This window comes from Artibeus jamaicensis, unplaced genomic scaffold (assembly GCF_021234435.1).
Source record: "Artibeus jamaicensis isolate MK-2021 breed Jamaican fruit bat unplaced genomic scaffold, CSHL_Jam_final contig_2170, whole genome shotgun sequence".
Lineage (NCBI taxonomy): Eukaryota > Metazoa > Chordata > Mammalia > Chiroptera > Phyllostomidae > Artibeus > Artibeus jamaicensis.
This window is the reverse complement of record NW_026521445.1, coordinates 4,191,919-4,204,708: the sequence shown is the minus strand read 5'-3', so window position 1 is coordinate 4,204,708 and position 12,790 is coordinate 4,191,919. Positions and strand designations below refer to the sequence as shown.

At 37.2% G+C, this 12,790-nt stretch overlaps 1 protein-coding gene across 1 annotated transcript in view; it reads right to left on the bottom strand.

The window, feature by feature from the left end:
• Positions 1–12,790, bottom strand: part of INTS7 (integrator complex subunit 7) — a 68,179-nt gene that overhangs the window by 27,688 nt on the left and 27,701 nt on the right. Inside the window, exons 8-9 of the mRNA XM_037136988.2 lie at positions 6,283–6,400; positions 2,094–2,228 (exon numbers count right to left, since the gene is read on the bottom strand). Of these exons, the coding sequence (XP_036992883.2) occupies positions 2,094–2,228; positions 6,283–6,400 (253 nt within the window). The remainder of the gene's footprint in view (positions 1–2,093; positions 2,229–6,282; positions 6,401–12,790) is intronic.

Genomic DNA, 12,790 nt, shown 5'->3' with positions numbered 1-12,790 from the left:
AGGTAACAGGCACAAACAGATCAAAACATGGCTCAAGAACAACTCAGAGCCCCAGAGCCAATAAATCTAGGTGATGAAGAAATAGCCAAACTTTCAGATGCACAGTTCAAAACACTGGTGATCAGGATGCCCACAAAACTGGGTGATTTTAGTCATTAATTAGAGGAACATATGAAGGCTAAACTAATTGAAATGAAGGGAATTGCACAGGAAACCAAAAGAGATGTTAAGGAAACTGGGACTCAAATCAAGGAAACTGGGACTCAAATCAAGAGACCAGAAGGAAGAAAAAAAGGACCAAACAGAAAAGAATGAAGAAACAAGAATTCAAAAAAATGAGGACAGGCTTAGGAACCTCCGGGACATCTTTAAACATTCCAACATCCGAATTATAGGGGTACCAGAAGGGGAAGAGGAACAGCCACGAGTGGAAAAACTTATTTGAACAAATAATAAAGGAGAACTTCCCCAATCTGGCAAAGGAAATAGACTTCCGGGAAATCCAGGAAGCTCAGAGAGTCCCAAAGAAGTTGGACTCAAGAAGGAACACACCAAGGCACATCATCATTACATCAGCCAAGATTCAAATGAAGGAGAGAATCCTAGAAGCAGCAAGAGATAAGGGGACAGTCACCTACAAAGGAGTTCCCATCAGACTGTCAGCTGTTTTCTCAAAAGAGACCTTCCAGGCAAGAAGGGGCTGGAAAGAAGTATTCCAAGTCATGAAAGACAAGGACCTACATCCAAGATTGCTCTATCCAGCAAAGCTTTCATTTAGAATAGAAGGACAGATAAAGTGCTTCTCAGATAAGATCAAATTCAAGTTCATCATCACCAAGTCCTTATTATATGAAATGTTAAAGAGACTTACCTAAGAAAAAGAAGATAAAAAAGATGAACAGTGAAAGGACAGCAAACTCACAGTTATTAACAACCACACCTAAAACAAAAGCAAACTAAGAGGACAGCTAGATCAGGAGCAAACCATAGAAATGAAGATCACATGGAGGGTTAGCAACAGGGGAATGGGAGAAGAAGAGGGGAGAAGGTACAGAAAATAAGTAGCATAGATGGTAGGTAGAAAATAGGGGGGAGGATAAGAATAGTATGGGAAATACAGAATCTAAAGAACTTGAGACACGTGGTCATAAACTAAAAGGGGGTAATGGTGGGGGAGGGGGTGTGCAGGGTGGAGGGGAATGAAGGGGGGAAATAGAACAACTGTAATGGCATAATCAATAAAATATATTATAAAAACAGGTTTAGGTATTCAAATCAGAATTAATATACAACTTAGAGAAATGTCTTCTGAGTAAAAACAGTAAAAATAGTGTAGGGGCTTGGAAAACAGTATGAAGGCTGGTAGTGAAGGTCAGGCTGTTAATAACAAAATAAGCACCAGGAACAAGCAGTGCTGAAGGCCAGGAGGGATGAGGGACAACTAAGCTTATGATCCTTAATAAAGATCAAAATAAACAGTGAAACAGCTGGAACAATGAAAATGTATTTCCTGTTTTTGAACACCAGCCTGAACTTCTTTCTCCAAGCCTTTTGACAAAAGATGTCAGGAATTCAATAAAATACATGCATTATTTTCCATGCACATCCTTCTTGCACATCAGTTTAATGCTCTACATACCTAGAGATAAATTCTATAAAAATTTAATTCACATTGTTCTATTAATGCTCTTGCCCCTTGATAAAATTATTTGTTAGTTAAACCCCTGATAATTTGAGAATTTCTTTTCCTAAATTTTCCAGGTTTTTGGACAAGTGAACACATGACCTCACACCAAGGGTAACCATAAACGGCTCCTATCCCCAGCACGATGCATGCAGAGATAAAGAATGAGAAGAAATGAGGAATGTCCCATAAAACCTTTCAATCCCACAATCCCAATCCCAAGGTCCTTGTATTTTAAACAATTTTTTAAAGAAGAAAACATGCTTTAAGAACACTGCCGAAGGCAGCAACTATTAGATCAAAGCACACTGGCTAAAAATAGTAAGGGGTTCAAAAACTAAACACACAGAAATCTTCCCAAACTCCAATACAAAAGTTTATACACAGTATCGGTCCTGGTCAAACTTACCTTTTTCCTGACAGGAGACGGTTATATTAGTCAGGACTCTGACTCCATGAGCTGCGATGCCCCTGTTATTGTGGTAACAGCATTCTTGGGCTAATCTGACTAAATCAGAGGATCTGGGTGAAGAACCCACATTTCCTAAACAAGCAGAGAAAAGTAGTGGAGGTTATAATTCATTTATATAGTTCAAAAGCTTTTCAGCTGACCGGTTCATTTTCTCAACTTTCAAGAGAAAACCTCCAATAATAAACTTCAACAAAATTTTCTACCTCTATATGGTTCCTCACCAATATAATATCACCATTTCTCTTTCTCCTGTCAAGGTACTTAGAACAGGTATGTGTCAATAATCGTGTAGCGATTAGAATCTAAAATCAATGTAAGACATTACCACATAAATATTTTAAAAACTGACTAAGGAACGGTGCAGACACCACAACTACAGATTGTATTTTGGGAGTACTAAAGGGAGGTCATTACAGACTTCTTGTCAGACAACACCTTACTTTCAGGAAAGGAATAAAAGGAGAAATAATTTAGGTCTGCTTTTCCCATCTCAGTTGCTGCATTTAGTTATCCCTCCAAAGGTTTACATAAAAATTCATGATTTTAGAGATGGAGTGGATTTGGGGATCATCTGGTTCAACATCTTACTTTTACAGAAGAAGTCAAAGCCCAAAGATTTTAACTATCTTGCCACCAAAGTCATACCCTTGTGCTCTGCACCCAAGTTCTATGCTACAGATTGCAGCAACTTTTTAAATTCACAACTGAAATTCTGTAACTTAAGGTTTATGTTGTGAGTGCTTTGCTTTATAGTAGAGAAGCTCTGTTATAAAATGAGCTTCAAGAAGTATTAGGAGATTAAAGCAGAGACTCTTGGAGAGACCCTTAGCAGAGACTCTTAGCAGAGTCTTTGTCTTCTTTTCCCCTCCTTATCTTTCCATCCTATCAACTTCAAACTTGTCTCTCATACCAAGGGTGACCATATTTTCTCAGGCCAAAGGGATCACATACCACTTATTATAACCGGCATGAACCAAGACTCTCTTAGGCAGTGTGGGACATATGGTAACCTCACTGACTTCTCAAAAGTACTCGTTTAGGTAAAGCTTCAGTATTTTCAAAATAAGCAAAATATTAGAAATACAAAACTATGAGCTCATTTTTTAAAAAAACTATGGAAACTTCCTCCATTCCTTTTCTTGCCCGTGTGATATGGAAAATGCAGACTCATTTATAAATTTACAACCCCCCCCTTCCCTGTCAAGACTCATAATGCAAAACTTGGAGAAAAAAAAAACCCCACAGAAAATCCAAAGAAAAGGCGAAAATCATCCTAAATCCCACAAACCCAGCATGATCTTACTGTCAACTTTCTGTAGTATTTCTTTTCAATTTTCCTATTATGAAAGCCAATACAATTAAAAAATTCATACATAATTAGGATACTGGACAACATCCTGTTTTTAAAATATTTTTGAGCCTTTCTCTATGTTAACTATGTTAGGAATGGAATTATTTTTAAATTTTATTTATTTAGAAATTATTTTCTAAGATAAATTCACATGGTTCAAAAAACAGAAGGTAAAGAGTGAGTGAATGAAATGTCCCCCTCAACCATCTAAAGCTACTAGTTTCTTGTGTATCATTCCAAAGAGTCTATAAATTTGCAAACATACATGCTTTCTTTTTTCTTTTGTACAGTTTTGCATCTTGTTTTATTTCCCTTTAAACATTATATCACAGATTATCCCATGCCATATATTCTTTTAAATAAATTGCACTGGTTTGTATTGCAGTTACGTATCCCAGTTTCTTTAATGAGTTCCCTGTTGACAGGCCTTTTTATGCTACTGCATCCGCTACTGATGGATAATGCCTTGCATTTTCATACAATGATGCTACGAATAACCCTGCACATGTCATCTATCAAATATGTGAACACATTAATAGGGTAAATTCCTAAAAGTGAAATTTCTGGGTGTACAGGTATAATTTTGATGAGTATTTCCAATTGCCTCTGCAGAGGTTTAATCAGGTACACCCCCACTAGCAGTGAATGAGTACTGCTCACCCGGGTCCTTGTCCACACAGTGTGTTATCAGACTTCTGACTGCTCCAATCTCAACAATGGGTAAAGTGTTCCAGCGTTGTTCTGATTTGCATTTTTCTTAGATATATGTGATACCGAACACCTTACATACTTACAAGCCATTTGCTAGTGGAAATTTAAACACTAAATTTAAGTTTCTTTTATAAACTATCCTGGCTTTAGAGAAAAAAAACTAATCAATGAAAATAAACATTTACTGTTATCTATGAAAATAACCTATTTTTGGAAAAATTCTTTACTTTTGTTTCATGTGAACATTACCTAGTCTGGTTATTTGAGCCTTTTGTTTGATTCTATATATAACTTACAAATTAACAATTAATACTCTGCAACTCTTTCAAAGTGTGATGTCAGTCAAGAATATTTATTAACTGCAAGCTAAGAAACTGCGACTGGCTGATTTGTGCAGAAAAAGAATTTACTGAAAGCACATTGAGTATGTGATAGATTGTTGGGAAACTCTGATAATCTCTCCCATCTCTTGTAGGCTTGCCTCATTGCAAGGTAATTTTCTAATTCCTCACTCACATCAAGAGGCGTTTATTTCCCCACCTATCTGGGCTTGGTCATGTGACTTGCCTTGGCCAATAAGACATTAAAAACCACGTGTAAGCAAAAGGCTATAAAAGTGCTTGTGTGTGTGTGTTCATGGTTTGCCTTCTTCTGGCTGCTGCTGGAACTCTGAGAACATGCTATAAGCAAGCCCAAGCTAGCCTCCTGAGAGTCACCTTGAGGAGAACCAAGGTGCCTCAACTGAAAGCTGTCCAACCTCTGCTGAATAGGGCCACCATGGACCCCTGTCTGATCAAGGCTCCAGATGACTGCTGTCTTGTGAGTGAGCCAAAATGAGACCAGCAGAACTGCCCAGCTAAGGCCAGTGAAAATTACTGATTTGCAGAATCAGAGCAAATAAAATGGTCATGGTTTTAAGCCACTACGTTTTGAGGTGATCTATTATGTAGCAATAGATAACTGATACAGAGTACCTCACAGAATTACTGGAAAGGCTGGAAAATCAGCTCGGAAAAAAGGCAAGGCCACAGCCCAAAGCGTCATGGAAACAGTCCAGCGAAGATATTAATGCAACTGTTATTGACATTTTGATGTCACAGCTTACACCACTGGCAAAGGTACAAGACACAGCCAACAACCACTGCTACAGTGTACCGCAAACTGGAGGTTGCTGTGGTCATTGTTTTATCATCAGAAAAGGGATTCTCCTACATCACTCCTCCTTGTTCCTAGCTTGCAATTCAGTCTATGGTATGGAAATGATTTAAGTAAATTCTGGCTACATGTGCACCCCAGGTGGCAGAGAGGCTTGGCAACAGACTATCAGGTCCTTTCAGCCTCCTCTCCAGGACTTAGAGGTCAGGGAATTCCCTTTACCCAGTAAGTTCATAAGCTGTGAAACCATAAAAAGGTTTAATGCACATTATAGTTCTTTAATTAATCCAAATCAAATTAACTGACTACAAAAAAACAATGAAGATTCCATAAAACTTGCATTAAAATAAAACAAAAAAATTTAACTTAAATATTAGGTAAGTAAGCTCTTCACTGGGCATCAACAAAAGCATCCTGAAGTTAATTCATCTTGAATTAGGCAATCAGAAAAGCATTATTGAACTGGGGTAAAGTTTTATTTTAACCATTTTCCAGAGTGATGTGTACCTGAAAGATAGCATGGCATTTGCTTTTAAAATTCACCATCACTTGGCCTTTGAAATGTACTCAAATTTAAAGGGCACTTTAAGCTACAGACATACAAAAGCAAACCAGCTATTTTAAGCACCCTCAAAAATATTGTTGCACCCACATATAATTAGAAAAAGAACAAATATAGAAAAATAATGTCCTTCAGTTAAGATCAAGGATTCAAGATTTTATTACCATAGGCATTAGTCAAGGCATTAAATCATCTGACGAATTGAATCATTAGTCAAATGACTTAATTTTCAAATAAATCATTAGCATATAACAGACTCTAAAGCTGTACAGAGGAAGCAACCTGAAAATCAACATGAATTAAGAGATTAGCACCTCATCCACGTACCATCTCCTTTCCCTGCTTACCTGAAGCTATGCTGAAATAATGTTTGACGGCAATGGTCCCTGAGAGCGTGGAAAGGACAGTCAGCATCCCCAGTTTTAAGCTGTCGTAAGGAGTCTGGAGGGCACATTCACAGAGTACCTCAATACAGAGAGAGAAGAACATGAAACCTAAAGCATCAATATACTTTTAAAGTGTCTACTCATTTTACAGTCTCTAGCTTTTAAAAAATATATGTATTAATGTCTTTTTTCCATGATAAAAAACTAGTCACACTGCCACAGCCAAGAGAGGCCTAAAGAGACATGTTAGCTAAATACAATGCGGTATCCTAGATGGAGTGGCGGGGAGAAACAGGACATGAGGCTAAAACTAAAGTAATCTGAACAAAGTATGAACCTCGGTTAATAGTATTAATGTATTACTATCAGTCAAGTGTCATGAATGTACCATATTAATGTAAAATCAGTAACAGGAGGAACTGGGTATGGGGTATGTATGAATCCTCTGTGCTAGCTTCCCCATTTTTCTGTAAATCTGCACCTATTCTAAAAAATACTTTAAAAAAAGTCATCATGTGTACTACGTAGTCCTTACAAGCAGAACTTCTACCATATTTTGCTTACCTAATAGATATGAATAATAGTTCATATATGTGGATTTTTAAAAATGTTTTATTAATTTTTTTAGAGAGGGGAAGGGAGGGAGAAAGAGGGAAAGAAACATGCGTATGTGAGAGAAACATCCATTGGCTGCCTCTCACATGCACCACCCCACCCCCGCTCACCCCCGCCCCCAACCAGGAACCTGGCCTGCAACCCAGACAAGTGCCCTGACTGGGAATCAAACCAGTGACCTTCCAGTTTGCAGATGGATGCCCAACCCACTGAGCTATACCAGTCCGGGCCATATAAGTATATTTAAAAAAACAGTAGAGTGTGATATTCCATCTAGTTTACACTGAGTGACCTATCTATCCTCTCCCATTTCAGGTCATTTACTCCTCACTAAGGTGGTCTGAAGTATTTCCAAAACAAGATGCCAGGGGTTCTCTCAATGCAGTGAGCTCTAAATACATGCTCCTAATACAGGGCTACCTCATTCTGTACGTGTACTCTCACGACTCTGACAAGACTGCATGTAATATAAATGGTCCAATAACTGCCCTGTTAAACGGAACTAAGTCCAGTTCTCCCACAAAGATTCAGAAAATGAGCAAAGACTAGGGGAAACATTAGAAATAAAATTCCAGAAAGGTTAAATTAAACAACAAATTTTACCCAATTGAAAAAATTTGGGGGAAAGGAGAGGTTAGATAATCTGCTTTTAAAGATTATACAGAAAAAATCCCAAAAGGTTCTGACAAAGTATAAAGAAGGGCCTAAAGAACAAGCCCTACTAAATATTGAAATGTAAAATAAATCCACAGAAATCACAGAAGTCTTTTTCCTACTCACAAATGCAGAAATCAGTGAAAGAGAACTGGTCCCAGAAACATTCAAATACATACTAGAATTTAATGTATGATGAAGGCTTTTCGGATCAAAAGAACCGTTTATTCAATAAACAGTTCCAGAAGAACTGGCCAGTGGTCTTGATTGTTAAACAAAACTAGACCTTTGTTTCTTTTCTGTGGCAAATTAGAAAAAGAAAGAAACTATAAAAATCACAGATATTATACAAATGGCTTTTAAATATAAGATGTCAAACCTCACTCATAATTTGAAAATTTTAAATTAGGAGTTGCTTCACCAGTGAGAATGGCCAAGATTAAGGTTCAATAATGCGCAGCACTGAATGCAGTACGGAAAACAGGCATGGTCACACCCTGGTGATAGAAGGCTAAGATGCTATAAACCTCATGGTGGGTAACTGGCATTAAATCTCAAAATTCTCAATGTGTATGTCATTAGACCACCAAATTCTTTTTTTTACACACCCCCAACCCCCACCTGGCAACTGTTGTCCGTGTCCATGAGTTTTTTCTTTTTGTTCAGTCCCTCCAACCCTCACCCCAGCCGTCAACCTGTTCTCTGTGAGTCTGTCTGTATTTTGCTTGTTAGTTCATTAGATTCCACATATGAGTGAGATCATATGGTATTTGTCTTTCTCTAACTGGCTTGTTTCAGTCAGCATAATGTTCTCCAGGTCCATCCATGCTGTCATAAAGCGTAAGATTTCCATTTGTTTGTTTGTTTGTTTTTTTACAGCCAAGCACTATTCCACTGTGTAAATGTCCCATAGTTGTTTCATCCACTCATCTACTGATGGACACTTGGGCCACTTCCATATCTTGGTGATTATAAATAATGCTGCAGTGAACATAGGGGTGCATATATTCTTTCGAATTATTGTTTCAGGTTTCTTTAGATAAATTCCCAGAAGGGGAATTGCTGAGTCATAAGGCAGTTTCATTTCCAATTTTTTGAGGAAACTCCATACTGCTTTCCACAGTGGCTACACCAGTCTGCATTCCCACCAACAGTGCAAAACGGTTCCCCTGTCTCCATATCCTTACCCACACTTGTTTGTTGATTTATTAATGACAGCCATTCTGACAGGTGTGAGGTGATATCTTATTGTGGTTTCAATTTGCATTTCCCTGATGATTAGTGACGTTGCGCATCTTTTCATGTGTCTTTTGGCCATCTGCATGTCCTAGTTGGAGAAGTGTCTATTCGGGTCCTTTGCCCATTTTTTAATTGGACTGTTTGTTTTCTGGTGTTGAATTTTATAAGTTCTTCAAAAATTTTGGATATTAACCCCTTAATAGATGTATCACTGGCAAATATGTTCTCTCATTCAGTGGGGTTTCTTTTCATTTTGTTGACAGTTTCCTTTGCTACGCAAAACCTTTTTAGTTTGATGTAGTCCCATTTATTTTCTCTTTTATTTCCCTTGCAGGGAAAGATAAATCAGAGAAAACAATACTACAAGAAATATCCGAGATTCTACTGCCTATGTTTTCTTCTACAATTTTTATGGTTTTGAGTCTAACAGTTAAGTCTTTAATCCATTTGAGTTTATTCTTGTGTATGATGTAAGAAGGTCCCAAATTCTTGTTTTAGAAATGTATGTTCATAAAGGTGATTTTTTTATAGACTAGTCAATATAGCAATGTGAACAATAACAGAAGTATTGGAAACTAGTCTAATGTCCTCACAGTGGGAAACTGGGAATGTAAAGGGGGCACCACATAGCTGATAATATAATGCAGCAGAACTACCTGCTTATATGAGAAGTTCCCCTAAGACAGGGGTGTCAAACTCATTTTTACCAGGGGCCACACCAGCCTCGAGGTTGCTTTCAAAGGGCCGAAATAATTTTAGGACTGTATAAATCTAACTACTCCTTAACTGCTAAGGAGTTGAAATTACATTTGGACCTTTGAAGCCAACTATGAGGCTGATGTGGCCCCTGGTGAAAATGAGTTTGATATCCCTGCCCTAAGATGTACTGTTCAGTGATAAAAGATTCAGAACATGCATACTGTATATTTTCATTTGTACAGAAAATAAAAGAGAAATATACATGCTTGCAAATGGATACAAAATTCAGGAAGGATCTAGGAAGGGATGAAACACAGACATATTTCACTCATTGTATACATCGAAACCCTGTGAATTCTTCATAATGTGCATATATACTTTTTCAGTTAAAAGAAAAACTTAGGTAATAACAATAATAGAAGCAGCAGTAAAATTTTATCAAGGAAGAAATGGAAATGAATCTGAAAGATACAGTAGTTTCCTGGTAATGGAAGGAAATGCAGTCTAGGTGATACAAATAAGAACTCTGGCAATTAGGCTGTTGACAATGAGGAATATGGAATGGTCATTGGTGGCCTAAGATGAGGTATGTCCAAAAGGGATGAAGAATAAGAGAGAACGCTGAGTAGGGAAGATCAGCCTAGATTACAGAGGGTCTTGAAAGTTAGGCAGAGATTTAAACCCGATGAGAAAAGAAACAGGAAGCCACTGGAGAGGAATAATGTCATCTGAAGTGCTAGGGAAGATTATTCTGGCAATGGCAAACAGAAGAAGTTAACAAAAGGAGTTGAAAGTTAAGGACCAACCTGTAGTTTATGGCAATAATTCAGGCGGGTGGTAATGGTGGCCTGAACTAGAGCCTGGTGGTAGGAATGGAAAACAGGGAAGGATTATGAGATACATTTGGAAAGAGATTATACAGGGTGGGACAAGAACAGGTTCATGGTTGTTGGTATGGAAAATAATGCAATAATAAGTAACAGTACAAGAGTAAACTCTGTTATGTGAACTCACAACTGTAAACCTACTTTTGCCCCAACCTGTACATGATGGAATGAACAAGACAGATTCCATGATTTTCACAAAATTGCAAACCTGTTGGCCAGACAACATTGAGTCCATTTACAAAGATTAAATATTTATGGGGATAAGCTAATTTCAGAAGGAGGAAAGAAAATAGGAAGACTGGGAAATCTAAGAAGAAATATCCACTCGGCATTTGGAACTGGAGATGGAGATTTTTTCACTGAAAGACTTGCATTTGAATTTTGGCTCTGCTACTCACCATCTCTGTGATCTGAGCCAATTACTGAAACCTTTGTCTCAACTTCTTTGTAAAGTGAAGGTAAAGATTTTCACAGAATTGTTTTCATCTGAAATATCTCTGGGAAAGTATATGAGAAATCAGACATTGGTTGCCACTGGCCAAAGGAGATTAGTGGACAGTAGAACAGTTAATGGGAAACATTTTACTCTATTTCTTTTTGTGGCTTTTGAATTTTGACATGTGAATATACAGGAATTAAAAGAAATGAATTAAAATTTGAAATATAAGTGGGGACCATATCTGTTATCTGTAAGACTAAACAGCTTGAGAGTCAACACACTCTGCAGTCCCTACTAGCTGCTATGCTCGTTCATATCAGCTCAGCTATGGAGATCAGTTCGGAAACTCAGTACAAGAACTAGACTGTAGAAGAATGCACACACTTCTGTTAAGGGAAGCTACCAGAGTGGTAGAAAGGAAATGGGAGAAAGCACCTAGGGCCAAAGACTAAACTCAGGAAAAGGGGCAGTGAACAACACAGAGAAGGTACAGTTTAGAGAATGGAAAGAAGAGTGAGGACAGATAAGGACCAAAGAAACCAAAAGAAATATTTCAACAGCGTCAAATGTGTTGGAGAGGGCAGATGATATAAGTGGAAAAGGCCTTTGGATTTAGCATTAAGTGCCTAAGCAAAGTGATAGGGAAAAAGATCAAAAGCAAGTGTATTAAAGAAAGCAGGGGACAAGGAAATAAAAGCAGACATAGATGCTGTTTTTGAAGTAAAAAAAAAAAAGCATTCTTTCAAAAGTGACTGTGATTAGGTAATTGTTAGTTTTTATTTATTTAAATACTTAGGCTATTTCCATTTAACTAATTTTTACTGCCTAAACAGTCCTGCCTGTACTGTTAATTAGTTCATGGTTAGGAATTTTTATTCTCAACCAAAGAGCCCCAGAGGCTAAGGACTATGTCCTGTGTTTATAAGTATTCAAAATTATGTCTTGTAGAGTGCTCTGTGTATAATAGACATTTAACCTTTTGGTATAACCAAGAAGGAAGACATTTTATATATGATAATGATATTAATAATCTTAAAGAAGCAAGAATTTTACTATCTGAAAAACTGAGCAAAATGTTTAGAAAATTTATGATAAATTTATAGTTATCTTCTAATTTCTGTCACCTATCACAGTATTGAGTACCTAAAATGCTCTCAATAAATATGTGCTCATTTAAAGGCTCATTAATTCAAATTAGCAAGCTTAACAGAGCACATCACAAAGTTCCCCTGAGATGGCACAACAATCATATTTCAATAACAATCTGGTTCAAGTTCCTGTTTCAAGCTTATTACCTATTACAAAATCGTTCTTACCAGGACCATTTTTCCTATCAGCAAAAAAGAAAATCTACAAGAAACTCTTCAAACAAAGCCCCCTCTCTCGTGCAGCACTGTCTTCCTCACTGACTATTAAGCCTGAATTCTTTATGCTGGTTTAACTCACTGCTCAAACGAAGCGTGTCCTGAATTACTGTTTTCTGGGTCAGTTCCTAAACAGGGGCTTCTCTACTCTAGAATGGAACTGACCACGAGGGATGTGTTCCAGAAAAGACTGGCGAGAAGTTTATAATCTTTGAAGTAAAGAAAATGCTATGCTTAAAAGTACTCAGTGTCTGAGACATAACACCTCTAAATTTTCTGTTTCCATCTTACTAACTACAAAGAAAAAGATTATTAAAAGAATTCTCAGGCTTAACTTGTCATCCCTCCTGATACCAGGAAAAGTACAAATCTCACCTGGCAGGAGAGGTAATGCCAAAAATAAAATTATTTTTGAGACTATCTAGCACTTGGTAACAGAAAAGGTGCATAAATCAAGTCTTCTTTTCAGATAACACTGTAAGAACAGTGTAAACTATAATACAGATTAACACCAACTAAAATGGATATTTATCCAAAGAAAATATAAATATATGATAAATATTTGTGTTCCT